The following is a 15809-nucleotide window of genomic DNA, read 5'->3' as shown; positions in this document are numbered from 1 at the left end:
TGAAGGCAAGCACAGAAAGGAATGCTGGAGATGAACCAAGGACAGGCTGAACATAATTGAACCATCAGGCCGCAAGAAAGGAAAACAGACTCGAGGAGAAAAAAAGGTGGCAGTGAAGCAGCCATCTTCCTCACTGCCTAGAGACGACCCTCTCTCTCACATGTCCAAATCCCCATCCTTGAGGTGTGGGGTTCGAGGCCTGGTGTGCACATGGCAAGGAGGGGGCTCAGCCCCCATTCCCTTATGCATCTCACAGATGTGTCAGCTGGTATGAGTTAGCCAGGCAGTGACCACATTTTGGGGAGAAATCATCCATTGATTTATCACAGGGGGCATAAATCATAAATGCATTTAGTTGTCTTCATCGCCTTTCTTGTCATCCTGCCCCTCTGAAGTGAAATTAAGAGGCAGATGTATTATCTGGGATCAATTCCAGATCCCATTTGTGTTTTAGAAAAAGAAAACCAGGAAGGGTTTCACACAAACCTTCTGCCACAGGTTGATCAAAGTCTTGGCATCTTGAAGGCCAAGTCACCACACAGATAACTGCAAGAGGCCCCACGAAGTGAGGGGTGGACACCTCAGCCCACACTCACCCCTCGGGCCCAGATGGGGCTGAGGACAACAGCACTGTCCCTAAAACAAGCCAACCCCCTCTTTGGCTCACAGACACCGAGGCCCGCAGAGCTCCCCACAATGAGCTGGGCAGGTCACAGGGGCAATGGGAGAACAAACGGTGGTCTGTCACAGTGGCAAATTTTAAAATTAAGTCAATGAAAACACCGGCCAGAGCAAGGGCAGAGAGGGATCCTTCCGGAAAAGTCTGGAGGACTCCTCTCAAAGGCTTTTGCATTCTCAGGTCTCAAGTTCCATCTCGGTCTTTTCAGGGATCCTGTCTCACCCACTCTGTTCTCCTTACTCAAGAATTTCATCCCATCTCCCTCACTGGTTCCATGAACCACAAGGTACTGCCACGTGCCTTTTCTCATGGTTCTTGCAAGAAAACTGAGAAGAAGCTCCTATTAGCAAGGTGGTTTTACAAGTGAGAAGCTCAGAGAGCTCCACCCCTTTTTCTTGATGTCAGGGTGCCAATTGCCCACCACTAGCTTAAGACAACCCTTGCTGGATATTTTTTTTGAAAGGGGCCTAGAAATTTTTTTAATGAGAAGAGCTCATAACAGGCCATTTCCTAAGTCCAGAGGAAGGGAAAGGATCAGTAATTTTAGGAAGGTTGAGATAATTATTCTGTGGGGAGAAAACACATTTCAGTAAGTATTTCTTTGGCTCACACAGACATCCTTCTGTTTGGAGTCTGAATTGCAATAGTCTTCCTTTAAATTCTCAAACCATCAATTTTTGTCTCTGTCCCATTGAGGCACATAAACCAATCATGTGAAAGCAAAATTCAAATAATCTAAATCTTAAAAGCCCTCACGTTTCCATGAGTTCTGAGGGTCGGATTCATAGAACCAAGGATTGAGAGTGCCAAAAATTCAGGCTTCTGACCCAAAAGGCACCAGACACTTGCCCCCAGCCTGGTTAACCCTCTCCAAATCACAGGGCACCTTAGAAATCTGTTCCAGGGCCGATGTGGCCCCAGGAGGCTGCATGGCTGTTCAGCTAATCCTCCCTGCACATCTCACTCTCGGTTTGCGCTCCAATGCAGATTTCCATATGGGCCTCTGCTTTCTAACAAGGCACGCCAGGCAGCGGGCTTCCTGCTGGACAGTTAACATGCAGCTCATACACGTCTCCCCAAAGAGGCTCCATTAGTCACCACCATCAGCTGTTTTGTTTTCTTCATAGGAATCCCAGAGGAGAGAAGAGGCTAGGACAAAATCTATTATTACAATATGGACCAGTGAGCAACGAACCAAAGTCAACTTGAATGTGGAGATCTTGGGAGGGAGCAGAAAGGCTGTTGTGGGAGGCTCTGAGCTGAGAGAGGGTCTCAAAGAAGCCAGGGTCCAAAGTGCTGGGCCGCAGTAACAGCACATATTCACTAAGCCTTATAAACCTCCCCGCTCTGTATTTTTTATGGAAATGATTAACATAAGGGTAGTCGGGCGGATAATAGGTCGATGGCCAAAATCATCTGGCACTGGGAACCTCAGGTTTTATCCCCAGATGTTTGAAGAGGTAATACAAGGGTCAGCCTATGGAGAATAATGGATTTCCCAAAATCTATTGAAAGAAGGAATTTCATTTATGAGGCATAAAGGTGATTTCTTTCTCTCCTGATAAAGTTAGCTTAAAAAGCAAAGGGCTCCTCTGTGATAAAGAGCTAGCAACGTGAAACAAGCATCAAGTACCAGGAGGTACCGGGTTCAGGGTCAGGTTTTGGGTTGGAGGGCTGCTGGGCTTCCTGCTGGGCTGTTGGGATCAAGTTTGAAGGGCAAGTCATTCCTCTGTGCATATGGCATTTAAAACACAGGGCAGTTGAGGATTCACAAGAGGGATACAAAAACCTTGCCTTGACCTAAATCTACCTGTTCTTCCCTCCCTTCCACAAATGTTTACTGAGCACCTGCTATGCATCCAGCACTACATTCAGTACTAAGCTTCAGGGAAGAACCAAGCAGGAACTGATCTTGTGTCCACTGGAGAAGATAAACATTACAGAGAGAACGATACCAATCACCAATCAGCACTGCGTTAAGTGCCGCTGAGATTCACCAGGTGCCTGGGCACTCACTGCCTTCCCAAGGAAGCTCAAAGTGGCAGGCTTCTATGCTCCATCCCCCAGGGCCTCAGACCAGGAGGGGGTGCTGGGGAGCAGGTGAAAGGTAGAGCTTTGGAGTTGAGTTACTTAACCTGCTCTCAAGTCAGTTTCCTCACCTAGAAAAGGGACATACTATAAATATCTGTACCACGAAGGTGCTGTAAGGATCCAGCAAGATGATGCTTGCAAAGTGCTGGGCTAGCACTGGCTCCCTCCTTCTGGGAAAGTTCCCTGAGCCCATGCTGTGTGTCCGGCACTGCTCTGGTCACTTGGGGTACATCATTGGGGGACAGACACAGCAGTCTGCTCTCATACTGTTCTGCTTCTAAAGGATGAGACAATGAATACAATACAATTTACCTCCTTTTGATGTTTATTTGATATGTTACATGATGAAAAATGCTATCACTGACACTACAGCAGTAACGAAGATTGCTGGTGGGCAGGGCCTGGGGTAACTTGAAACCAGGCAGAGCAGATCTCATTGAAAAGGTGGTGTCTGGGCAAGAGCATGAAGGAAGTGGGGAGTGAGCCAGTGTGGAACTCGGGGGGCAAAGTGTCCAGGCAGAGGGAACAGGAATTGCAGACCTCTCAGCATGCCTGAGAGCAGCGGGCTGTGCAGAGGGCGGCAAGGGGAGGGTGGTGAGGGGAGAGCAGTGGAGAGGAGGTCAGGATGAAAGGGGACTCCATCAGGCCAGGCCTTGTGAGCCTCTCCTGGGACGACAGCTTACACCTGGCAGAGAGTGGGGAGCCAGTAGAGGTTCTTTGGCATGATCTGCCTCCAGTTTCCAAAGTGCCTGGCTGCTGGGTGGAGAACAGGCTGTGGAGTGCCTACTTCTGATGAAACAAATCTGTCTGAGAATTGGGAAGAAATGTGATTTGATTGCAATGCATGTGCAGATACAAGAGTGGCAGGGGTGGAGAAACACAGCTGGCTTCCATGTCTGCAGGCCCCCAATGCCTGGCATCCTGGGGCATTTTCACAACAGCAAGGGCATATTCTGCCCTCTTCTCCACCCTGCTAAGTCCCCCTCCCTGGCCCATCCTACAAAGGAAATGCAGGAAACTGGGCAGCAACTCACCTGGTGAGATGATAAACATACAAGATGGGCTCAGCCTCTCAGGAGGCCGGGCAGTTTCAGGCTGTGGAGCCTCTGTTGGGAGCCCTCCACTTACTAAGCCCGACCAGTCCACAGTCCGTGGTCCCTCACAAACAGGAAGGCTGTTTGTTGTGAGGCTTCCCACCAAACCATCTACGGGGGGGGGAGTTTTACGAAGGAAGCAAATGAGGTGAGAAAGTAATCTGAGGCTGCTTAAGAGAATTAAGCGCTTCCAAACCCACTCAACCGGCCACATGTGTTCCCAAACCTGCCGTGCCAAGTCCTGTCCTTTTCTGTCTTCACAGCACCGCAGGCTGCCTGAGGATGTTCACTTGGATGATGCACCGCTGAGCCCGGTCCAGGATCCTGCAGACCACAATCTCTTCTCCATCACTAACATTCACCGAGCACTTGCTGCCCCCAAGGACTCACTAGACTCTGGGCTAGACTCATCTGCCTGCACAATGACTGCATAAGGGGGGCATGGTTCTTGTCCCCCATTTCCTTCCCCCCAAGAAACTAAGCATAACGAGATTCAATCACTTGCCCAAAATCTCTCAGCTCAGAGATGATAAAGCCTGGACAGCAGCCCAGGCAGTCTGAGCCGTGACCACCACTCTAGAAAAGGGTTAAAAATGATATAAAAGCAACACTACTTTTCAAATCTCCTTTTTATGTTTCACTAAGACAGGCCACTTGTCTGAATTGAGGAACATCAGCTACTATGTATCATTAGTTAATGATACTGAATTGTCAAATAGATCTCAGTATATTTTTATAGGTGCCAGAAGTTTAGGTAAAAGAATACTGCATATATATTTATTCATGAAACAGGTAAAAGGAAAGGCCTAGAAATGTTTTTAAAATGCAGCTGAATACTTTAATTTTCTCATAAGTCAACCAAGACACTGCATAAAATTAATCCATATTCAGGGATAAAAGAGTACTTTCTATTTTCCACACCTGAAAAAATATTGCTACACCATCTTGAATTCATCCAGTACAACTACATTTTAACTGTAACAGAGGGATTTTAGCACTGTGAATGGTTGGCAATCATGGTGACAATGACGATGGCATAGCATCATGTACTGCCCACTCTGTGCCCAGCACTGAGCTTGGTAGCACATCATCGTGTTTAATTCTGAACAACACTGCAAGGTGTGTATAATCAACCTCATTTTACAGATGAGGGAAACAGATTTGTCAGCATCTAGACACCACCCTCCTTCCACTAGGCAGCACTGCTTTCCTACGCTTGCCCCCTCCCCAAGAGCCCTACTCGATAGTCCAAGAGAAATAAAAATCCAGGAAACAAGAATTTGACATGTCTTTTGCCTGCAAATAATGCTGAACTCATTCAGCAAGCTTCCAGTTATTACTGAATATTCCAGTTAATAAGCTAATGTGCCTCAGCACCAAATCCACCGGGCTTTGTGAGGCTGGGGCTGGGCTCCGCAAACCCCGTTTCTGCTTTGCCAGCTGTTTCTAGCGAGGCTGTGCCGGAAGGGTCAATAAGGGAGGAAGGAGGAGGGCCTTGCTGCCTTCTGTTTGCTTCCTGTTGGCTTCTTGTTTCTAATGCCATCACTCTAGCAAGACTTCTTCACCTCGGCAGGGACAGTTCATCCAGCAGCAGTGAATGAAGCCAGTCTGTAGTTTCCCCAGCACTCTGAGAATCAGTTTCATTGCACCCCCCTCAGAGATCCCAGTACCCTCTCCTCAAAAGTCTGGGTCCTAGCCCCAGAGGACCTTCCTCTGGGCTCAGAGACCCCTGCACCTTCCAGCCAGTGTGCCCTCCTCAGAGGTCTGAGTCCGAGCCGCCCAAGTCCTCTCCTCCAAGCCTCTAAGTTTTAATAATAACCTCTTCTCTTCCCGTCTCCTCTCCTACCCTCCCTGACCGCCATAGGGTGGCAGCTGTTGCCTGCAGTTGCTCCTTACATGACACCCTAGATTTCTCTTTTTGCCCTTTTTGGTTAACAATTCTCAACATTAAATTCTCTCTGTTAAAACAAGTGGTGGGTTTCTGCCCTTGATCCACTGGGAATTTACTGTGCTGAGGGACATTTCTCTGCATGTTCCAGCTTGGACAAATAGTCTTCGCCTGCCAAGCAGTGGAGGGGGCACTAAAACCCCCTCGTAACTCACAAAGTGTGCTCTATGAGCTTGATTGAAATTGAAATTCTGATTCTGGGGCCGCACCTGCAGAGAATGGAACCCAGCAAACATTTTTTTGCAAGTCTCGCCATCTGCCAACCCCTGAGTTTGAGAGCACAGGTGCGGAGACAGTCTGACATGGTTAAGGATGGAAGACCCCCAGCTTCATAATTGTGGGCTCTGGGTGACTTAGCGAGCCTCCGTTCCCTCACCTGTAAGATGAGAATGGCAACAGGAATGTCTACCCAGAGGGCAGAGCTAAGAATTAAAAAAGCCAAGGCAAGTAAATTGTTTGACTGGGCACCTATCATGGGGAGTACTTCCCTGAGGAGTGGCTACTTGACAACCATTTACTGGAGGATGGTGGGGGTCTCTTGGGAAGGCACACTGTCCTCCACCCACTTCCTGAAGACAGTGGTGACTGAGGGGAGGCCAAGGCCCCAGCGTTGAGCCCGAGAAGAGAAACAGCATTTGTGGCAGCAGGGAAGGTGCCCACAGGACTGTCTTGAGCCTCTGACATGAAGTGATATTTCAATGGCTGGCAGCCGCTATGCATCAACAGGCCTCTTTCCTAACTTGTCTCATTATGTTCTTCTTGCTGGAGTCACAAGATGTCTAATACCAGCAGAAGTAATTAAAAATAAACTGGGAGACAGCGAACCATTTCAACTCTCCCTTCAGCGGTAAGGAGGGCCTGCGTGAGCTTTTACCACGGTGACTGAAAACGCCTTTTCCTGTCATACCGTTGACTGACCACGAGAAATGAATGTTCCTGCTATTCTCCTAAGACAGCTTTAGGATTTATCACCCTTGAAAAAATACAGCAACGACACAAACTCACCCAAAACTTTCAGATCAAAACGTGACTTCAGTCAGGGAGGGAGAGAGAGAGGAAAAGAGGGAAGGGACAGAGACATGTAACCACCCAACTGAGCCCTGAAATACAACACTAGTAAGAAACAGGAACAGCTCGCAGCATTTATAAGGGAGTACTAAAAAAAGTCTACTACCTGGACCCCTCCCCGCCGCCACTGAAATCAATTATGATGAGGAGAATCAACACCGAAACGGCATACAGAGCTCAGGTCCATGCCCCGTAAACTGAATCCCCATACGGTAACCAGAGGGAACTTCTGAAAACAACCAGCTCACATCCCTCCCCTGTTCAGGGGCCTCCCATGGCTCCCCACTACCCTTGGATCACAATCCCAACTCCTTACTGTGACAATCAAAGCCTGAAGGAGCTAACCTTGCCTGTCCTGTCAGCCTCCCCTATGACACTGCCCTTGTACTCAAGAGGCTCCAGCCACCTGCTCTTCATCCAGCTCCTCACACACACCCAACTTCTCCTCCTCAGGGCTTTGAAAGTAAATACTGTTCCCTCCCCCTCCACCACAGCTCCTTTCACTTACATGCACTCTCCTGGGAGAGGCTTCCCTTGGCCACCTCATTCTCTCTCTCAGGCCCTTGTTTGTCTCCAATTAGCCTTTTCACTGTTACCTGTGATCTGTTACCTGCTCTCCTGGATCTCCTTGGAGCTGTCATGTCAGCCCCGTACTCCTGGGCTCCAGTACAAAGGCCTGGGACACAGGGCACCCTCAATAAAAATCTGTTGAATGAATGAAGTACCCACCCACATGGCTACTCCCTTCCCTCTACTTCCCCTGCCAACAGCCCCTGCCACCCTCCAGCCCCCACATTAACCTGGTTCTGTGGGGTGAGGAACAGAGCCCGAGTGGAGGGGGGACGGAGTGGAAGAGTATTTTGAGACCCCTCCTCCACAAGCAATATGACCTTAACTCCTTCCCCAATTGCCTGTGATCTTGGGTAAATACCTTCTTCTCTCCACCAGCTCAAAGAAAATGCTTTGTAAAATCATTTGAAAATCAGAGAAGGGAACGATGTAGTTCAGGAAAAAAAGGAAGAACAAAAAATTCCTTCCAAATTGCTTAAGATTATTTACGGGTTGGGTTGTTAAAAGATTAAGCTCTGACTCAGCTCAGAAACTCTCCTCTCCAGAGTGGCACATGTCCCATGGAAAGATGCAGGGAGAGGGATTCCTGAGCTTTCCAAAACCACCCCAGAGTCACGGAGGCAGAGCTAAGCCTTTCAGCACCTCTGAGGCCACTAGGACATGGCTGGCTTGAGGCTTTAGCTTCCAAATTATGCCAAGGGAGGGATGCCTGGGGCAAAACTCCCAAGAGAGCCCCTTCTTGGAGATCTATGTGAGGCCAGCTTATAGGACAGTGATTTCCAACAGTGTTTCCCAAAGTGCTCCAAAGCCAGGCCCCCCAAACCATTCCATGATCAAGAGCTTCCCTTTACCCCCAAAGCAAGAGCTGTTTTTGCCCCACCTCTCCTTGCAGGCCTCCCCAGGCCACTGAGGATCTTCCAAGGACCCCTTCCAAGGCCCTGGTTGTCTCTGGCAGGGCCTCAAAGCTACCGTCCTCACTCTTGTCCTAGAGATAAGAGACAGTAAAACACACAGCACACATAACTGAAACGGTGTTCACCTTTGCAGTCCTCGTCCTTGCAGAAGAGGAAAATCATTTAGTTACACCCACACAGCCTCATCCTGAGGCGTGCAATCTGCCCTCCTCTTGCTCTCTGCCTGCGGCCCTGATGGGTTCTGAGATTCCCCAAATCTCTGACATTCTGCAGCCTCTCCCGCATTTGAGAGTGGGAAGGCCAAGGAAATGGACTTACTGTCTGGGCAAGAATGTGGGCAGTGTGGACAGCTCTTTCTCAGACCTGAGGTCATTTTGTTTTGCTTTTGCCCTCAAGATTTCTGCATCCTGGTTAAGGGCGCAGCCTCACCATTCAACCGCCAAGTTGTCATTTCAGCTCTACCAAACGCTAGCTATGGAAACCTGAATCAGTCTTATAGCCTCTTGCTGCCTCAGTTTCCTCATTTGTGAAAAGAGGATAATAACAGTACCTATCTTATGGGGTTTTTGGGAGAATTAAATACATAGGAAGCATTTAGAACAGTGCCTGACACTCAGCATTCAATAAGAATTAGCTCTCATTAGTTTTATGTATTTGGGTACAGGAAGCCAGTTTAAAATATTCTGTTATTGAGGGAGACTTGGGTTCAGGAGAGTAAGTTGAGCATTCCAGTGCCGCCTGCATTTCTCCTCACATACCCAAGTGAAGGACAGAGTGTGCAGTGACATCTAACAGGTATAGAAGGGTCATTACCACACTGCACACCTAGGCAGGGTTTCACGGTTGTACCTACAGTAGAAGCAAGTTAAGACACAGTCTGTTATATGACAGCTACATGCCAAATCTCACTCCCGAAAGTATCATGCATAGCAAAATAAGAGTTATGAACCCAGGAGTACCAGGGATTCCATTTTATTTAGATTCAGGGAGCCTCTGGTTTCCTGGGTCTTGGTAAAGAGGGAACTGCTTCTCTCCAGGGTGTTCCCTCTGTTACTCCAGTGCCCTGAAAGCTGTGACACTCTGCCATGTGCCATGTCACCACCAAAACAGGGGTCAAGGGGCAGTTAAGTCTAACACTTACGAAGATCCTACATTCCAGGGACTGGGTCCAGCCCCAGGCTGGGGACCTGCAACTCGCTCTCCTTCTGAACAACTGAATCACAGTGTACTGTGTCCCAGCCCTGATGACAGCAGCGAAGGAGAAGCCAGGAGAAGGAGAAGGACAGAAACCACTCAAGACAGAAAGGAAAGAGTCTTTCCACATTTGGGGCATGAAGAGAATTATTTGCCGTCAAGTGTCCCAGTCCCTCCACCATTTATCATGTGGCTAGGCTAGGCTAGTTTATTCAAGTAGAAAAAAGCAATGAAAAGGTAGGGAGAAATCGCCACTACTATCATCTGTTCAATTCAGCCAACACATATAATTCTGAGGGCGTCTCAATGACTCTCAACAATACACCAGTTGATCTAAATTTCTTTCAAGATTCCTTTAGATCAGGGGTTGGCAAACATATCCTTAAAGGGACAGAGAGTAAATATTTCAGGCTTTGCAGGCCAGATGGTCTCTGTCACGACTATGCAACAATAGACTATATGTAAACAAATGGGTATGGCTATGTTACAATAATACTTTATTTATGGACAGTGAAATTTGGATTTCATATAATTTTCACATCATGAAATATTCTCCTTGAGTTTTTTTCCCCCCATTTAAAAATGTCAAAGTCATTCGCAGCTCATGGGCTGCAGAAAGCAGGCAATGGGCTAGATTTGGCCCATGGGCCACAGTATGCCAACTTCTTCTTTAAATCATTTACTTACCATTTTCTTACCTATCCACCCTGTCTTGTGTACCAGGGGAGGTAATGATTAATAATTCCATGACCTTTTATTTTTTTAGTTCACTTGAAAGAGTAACTATGTAGATGGCAGGTATGGCCATTTTTCTAATTTAAATGTAGGCAGCTTTATTTCTTGAGAAGATCCTGGAATGAGTCCCTTTCATGTTGAGGAGTTTATATTTTATTCCAAGTGTGTAGCACTGCCATTAAGCCACTAGCCAATGGATATTAGGCAAAAGTAAATGGCATCCAACAAATGAACAAATAGCTCCTCATTTCTGCTCTCAGAAATAAAGTGCTGGCAAGGGACACTGTGTAGGCAATCATGATGCTGCCTTCATAGACTCATAGTTAAGTCACCAATAATGCATTCCTTCTTCCAACTCATTGTAAAATGCTTTGTTAAGAAGTTGCCTTGAAAAAGGCCCTAGTTAGGTGGTAGGTAGCTTTAAAAAACGGCACCCACAAGTGCTCCTCTGGCCTGCTCCCCACTTCCTTCTGCTTTCCCTTTCTTGGAACCCAGCTGCTATACTGTAAGGAAGGCCAGGCTACTGTCCAGAGGAGAGAGGACTCACAGTGTTGCCCTGGAGGATTAGACATCAAGTAGAGACAGAGGCCATGGGAAGGAGAACCGAGGCAGCTCAGCCAAGCTCCCAAATGAATGCAGCTTCCTCAGTGACCCCACTTGACACCATGTGGAGCTGAACCACTACACAGTTAACCCACAGAATTGCAAGAAATAATAGATTGTTATTTTAAGCCACTAAGTGGGGATGTTTGATAGCATTGCTACAATAAGTGATTTTCTTTCCTTTCTCCCTTCTCCTTGCTTCTTCCAACAGTTTTCTATTGCTACATAACAAGCCACACAATTCTAGTAGCTTAAAACAGCACACATTTATTATCTCACAGTTTCTGTGGGTCAGGAGTATGGGTGCAGCTTAGCTGGGTCTTCTGTTCATGGTCTCACAAGGCTGCAATCAAGGTGTTGATGGGCTGTGTTTTTGTCTGGAGGCTCGACTGGGAAAGAATCCTCCTCCAAGCTCATTCAGATTGTTGGCAGGATTCATATCCTTGTGTCTATAAGACTGAGGGCCCAGCTTTTGGCTGGCCGTTGGCTGGAGGCCACCCTCAGGTCCTAGAGGCTGCCCCCAGTTCCTTGACACATGGGCTTGTCCAAACAGCGGCTTACCTCCCCAAACCAGCAAGGAGAGTATCTCTGTCCTCAGGGAGTGTCCAGTCCCTCTTTTAAGGGTTTTCAATAAAATAAGGCCCATTCAGGATAATATCCTTTTTAATTAGCTCTAAATCAACTAACTTGAGACCCTGATTACATCTGCAAAGTCCTCTCACCTTTTTACCATATTCTATTGGTTAAAAGCAAGTAACAGGTCTACCCATACTCACGGTGGAAAGATTATACAGGGCATAAACACCATGGGGTAGGAATTATGAGGCTACCCTAGGGTCTCCATGCCATGCTTCTCAGCAGGGCTGGAAAATGGTGCGTGGTGGTGGGACTGTTCAGAGATAGAGCACCTATCCTCGAGGACTTACCAAACCAATGAAGATGAAAGACAGGCCCAGAAGTAATTACAGAACTGGACATGAAGCTACACTTCCCTTCAGACAATTCTGAGGGATTATGAAGTTTAGGGCTCAGGCAAAGAGAAGATGGCATCTGGCTGGAGAAGAAGAGGGAAAGCTTAGGGCAGACCTAAGAGAAAGGAACAAATCCCCAAAGGCCACGTCTAGGAAACAGCATGTACCTGTTAATCTAGTGCAGTGGCCCAGAACTCCACACCTATGGGCCTATAAAGCATATAAGTGAAGTGGGAGATGAGGGTCATTGCCAAAAGGAGCATGCATTTGCCACCTAAGGGGGCAGCCACTTCTCAGCTCCAGCCATTCTTTTACCATGTGAGAATGTTGGCTCTAAAGTGCCAAGTGTACCCCTTTATGAGAGAAACTAAAACTATAAAATTTTATATACTATCTCCAGATTTTTAAATGATGATCAGTAATTGACAAATTTTAAAACAAAGTATGGGCCAAGAAACACATACCTGGGCACTAGATTTGATTGAGGAACAGGTCTTCGTAAAGCTGAACAGAGGGAAGCAAAAGTGGCAGAGCCCAGAGAGTCACCAAACCCCATTCCTCGGGCTATTTCTAAGGCAAACGTTCCCAAGCACAGCTCTCCCCCCAGTAGCATCCGCAATGGCCGGGAGCTTGTTAGAAATGCACATTCTCAGGCCCCATCAAGCCCAACTGAATCAGGAACTCTGGGGTGGGGTGAGCAATCTGTGCTGGAAGAAGCCCTCCAGATGATTCTTCAGCTCCCTCAAGTTTGAGAACCACTGTCTTTCCTACAGGAATCAGGTTCCAGCCTTAAGATCATTGTTCTCTTTCCTGAACCCATTTCCTGTTTCTATCATCTTGAAGGTTGCCAACTACAGCATGACACAACCCTCTACCAAATATCTAATGTTCAAAATAATGAAGAAAGATGACTGCTTAGAAATGGCTCATCATCTCACCTTAACGCAGTGCTAAATCACAGTGGGGTTTTATGCAAAGTTATTACCTGCACCTTCACAGAGAAGTCATCAAGAAGAGACTGTATGTATTTGCATATGAATGTCACAGAACTCTCCAGAAGGGAACAGGAGAAAAGAGATCCTGCTATTAATTTCTAATCATAGAAAAAGTCCCTCTTGCTACAGAAAGAAAATCTGCTTCTGCTTGATAATTCTTTATAAGTAGATGAAACTGCTTCATGTAATGTTGAAATTTCCAAGACCCTGGTTGAAGTTAATCCAAGAAAGCACCTGGCCTAAAGTCAATATCGTTCCTTTGGAAAGATATGTTGAAATTTATGTTTTGTCTGAAGAATTACGACTTTGCAGCCCTCAACCTATGCCTCTCCCTGCAAGTAAGGATAGGATGTTTAAACACCAACATTCCTGGGCAACTGCTATCCCTCAAGTATCACCAAGTGGGAGGGACTCATGTGATTCAGCATGTGGGATTCATATGATAACCCATTTCTTATTAATGGAGCTGCTTATTAAAAGCTCCTTTACTTTCTTCTTTTATTTCAGATGGTCCTAAATAATGCAAGATATTCTTCAACATGCTGTGAGATGTCATGGCATCTGTGAACATTCTACTTGACTGCAAAATGTCCATGGTCCTACCCATGTTTAATAGTGCTGTGGCCTCCCTCCCAGGCCCCTCAGTCACTCAGCCACCCCTCAGGGTTGTGCATTAGCTAGCAGTAATGTGCCCAGTACTGTGCTGTGTGCTGCAGGGGTGCCACTGTATCCAGCATGTGCCTCCTTTCACATCAGGCACATTGATCAGAAATTAACTCTGTCCCCTACCTGTCCCTGGAAATCATCACCTGAAATACTGCAACTAAAATCACCTTGTCCAACAGTGAACTTCCATCTTATTCAAGAGTTGGGTTCTAAAGTCAGTGCTTATTGTGGGAGTTTATTCAGTCAAATTTATTCCCAGATGTCTCTGAGGCAGCTCCCATGTCAGAGTCCCACATTCTCTCAGCAAGCCCAGCATAGCTAGTTTTCCCTCCAGCTTCAGAAGCGATGGCTGTGTCTAGGGTCGAGCACAAAGGGAAGGAGCTGGCATCCATTTGGGAACCATGTTGTACAAAATGTATCTTTAAGTACCAGACTCATGCTTGGTGAGGTGAGATGCCAGTGTTATCAGAGACATGAGGGGACCAAGAATGAATAAAGGAAATACAGAAGGACATGTCATGCTCCCTCAAGGGTACATGCTCTCTGGATACAGCTGAGTTCACAGTTGTCACTTGTCTTCTGTTTCCTTTTTTTCAAGTGTGTATCGTTAGTTCATGTCCCAGAAATTAAATATATGAAGTAGAAAAAGCAGGATGGACTTGGTCTGGTCGGTCTCACGCACCTATAGAGATAGTCACAGTAACGCCATCGGCACATGGGATAGGAAGCATCTTTGTGATACCCTCAAGATAGCACCCTCTCTGACTGGCCTCTTTTTCTTGCTAAAATTCCATCATTTAGGTGAGACAGTGATCACCAACCGCCAATCTGCAGATTGGTGCCCACGTGAGGAACTTGTGAAAAACGTGGTTTACTGGGCCACATTCTCAGAGATTTTAATTCTGTAGATGTGGAGTAGGGTCCAAGTATCCAAAATTTAAAAGATCTACCCAGGGAATTCAAACTGGCTAACAGCTTGAGGAACTTCTGGGTTAAAGCACTCAAAGGGCACAAAAAATATTAATATCCATCACTGATACCTTAACAGATGCTTCATCAGGTGAATAAATGTCAATGTGGAAATCAAAGAAAGAATTAGAATAGAGAACAGGCAAGCTTTGACAAGGGTGGGGAATAGGCCTGGGGGATGGAGAGAAGCTTCTGGATTGTAACAAGGGCTCAGGAAGGAACTATAGAAACATGGAAACATAAAGGTCCACCATGGTGGCTGACTTCACCACTCTATAGATGCTGGACCCACCAAACAGCTTTGGTTCCATGGAAAACAAAAATAAAGAGAAGTGCTGCCCAATATGGATGAAGCAGGTTCACAATGAATCTTTTCACCGAACACTTTGAACTTGTCTTTACAGGTTTCTTCTGTCCTCCAAAAAAGTTTCATTTGAAAACAAGGAAAGCCATAGTATTCAGTTTTGGTCAACCAAAAAACACAAGGCTGAGAAACCATAGGTCATTATGAGATTACGTCTACCTTGGGCACTTCTCCATGGACAGTCTGGAGGTTACAATACAATAAAAATTCTTCAAGGACTGCACTGCATGGATGGCATCAACATCAACTTACCTTTCGATCTGGCCAATTGTATTTCGCAAAGATAGTATCATAGGTGTCCACAGCCCCATCAGTGATGAGCATGATAGCCTGGATGCAGATGCTTCCTTGTCCTGTGTGGTTGAACTGTGGAAAGAAATAAATTCAAACTAAAAAACACATCAGAGAGCTCTGTATACCCATGAGACTTCAGAGGCATGAGGTCTTGGGCTTAGGAAGTCTCTCAAAATGAGAGCTGATTCTGCATCACCAAACAGAACGATAAGCCTTTCCCCACGGACGGATCTCCATATTTGCTCTGACAATTGGAAATAAATGTGGACCACAGAGGGATTTCTGAAAAACACACACGAGGGGTGGGGGGCAAGATTTCTAGGACACATCACCACTCTTACCATCAAGCATGGAGAGTGCTTCAGCATACAAGCCCAAGGAGTTGGCACAACAAAGTTTTAGGAACACATTTTATGGGAAACAGAATACGTGATGGGCAACATCTCTTCCAAAATCTAAATGAGTCTGGTTTGAATGAGTCTGATGGGTACAGACTGTGCTACATAATAAAATCAAGAAAGTTTCGGACACTTAGAAAATAAAGTAAGAAACGCCAATTCAGACTAGAAGCCTAAGCACCCTTTTTTAGGGTTTGTTTTAAATATATATTTATTAGCATGAAACATCATGTATTAGTTTATGTATGTTAGTGTG

The 15809-nt window shown here is 46.4% G+C and overlaps 1 protein-coding gene across 1 annotated transcript in view; it reads right to left on the bottom strand.

The window, feature by feature from the left end:
- CACNA2D3 (calcium voltage-gated channel auxiliary subunit alpha2delta 3) overlaps positions 1–15809 on the bottom strand; it is an 853260-nt gene that overhangs the window by 370748 nt on the left and 466703 nt on the right. The window contains exon 11 of the mRNA XM_058561298.1: positions 15114–15227. Within this exon, the coding sequence (XP_058417281.1) occupies positions 15114–15227 (114 nt within the window). The remainder of the gene's footprint in view (positions 1–15113; positions 15228–15809) is intronic.

The sequence above is a fragment of the Diceros bicornis genome, chromosome 2 (genome assembly GCF_020826845.1).
Source record: "Diceros bicornis minor isolate mBicDic1 chromosome 2, mDicBic1.mat.cur, whole genome shotgun sequence".
Classification (NCBI taxonomy): Eukaryota; Metazoa; Chordata; class Mammalia; order Perissodactyla; family Rhinocerotidae; genus Diceros; species Diceros bicornis.
Note: the sequence above shows the minus strand (reverse complement) of the source record. Positions and strands in the feature narration are given on the sequence as shown.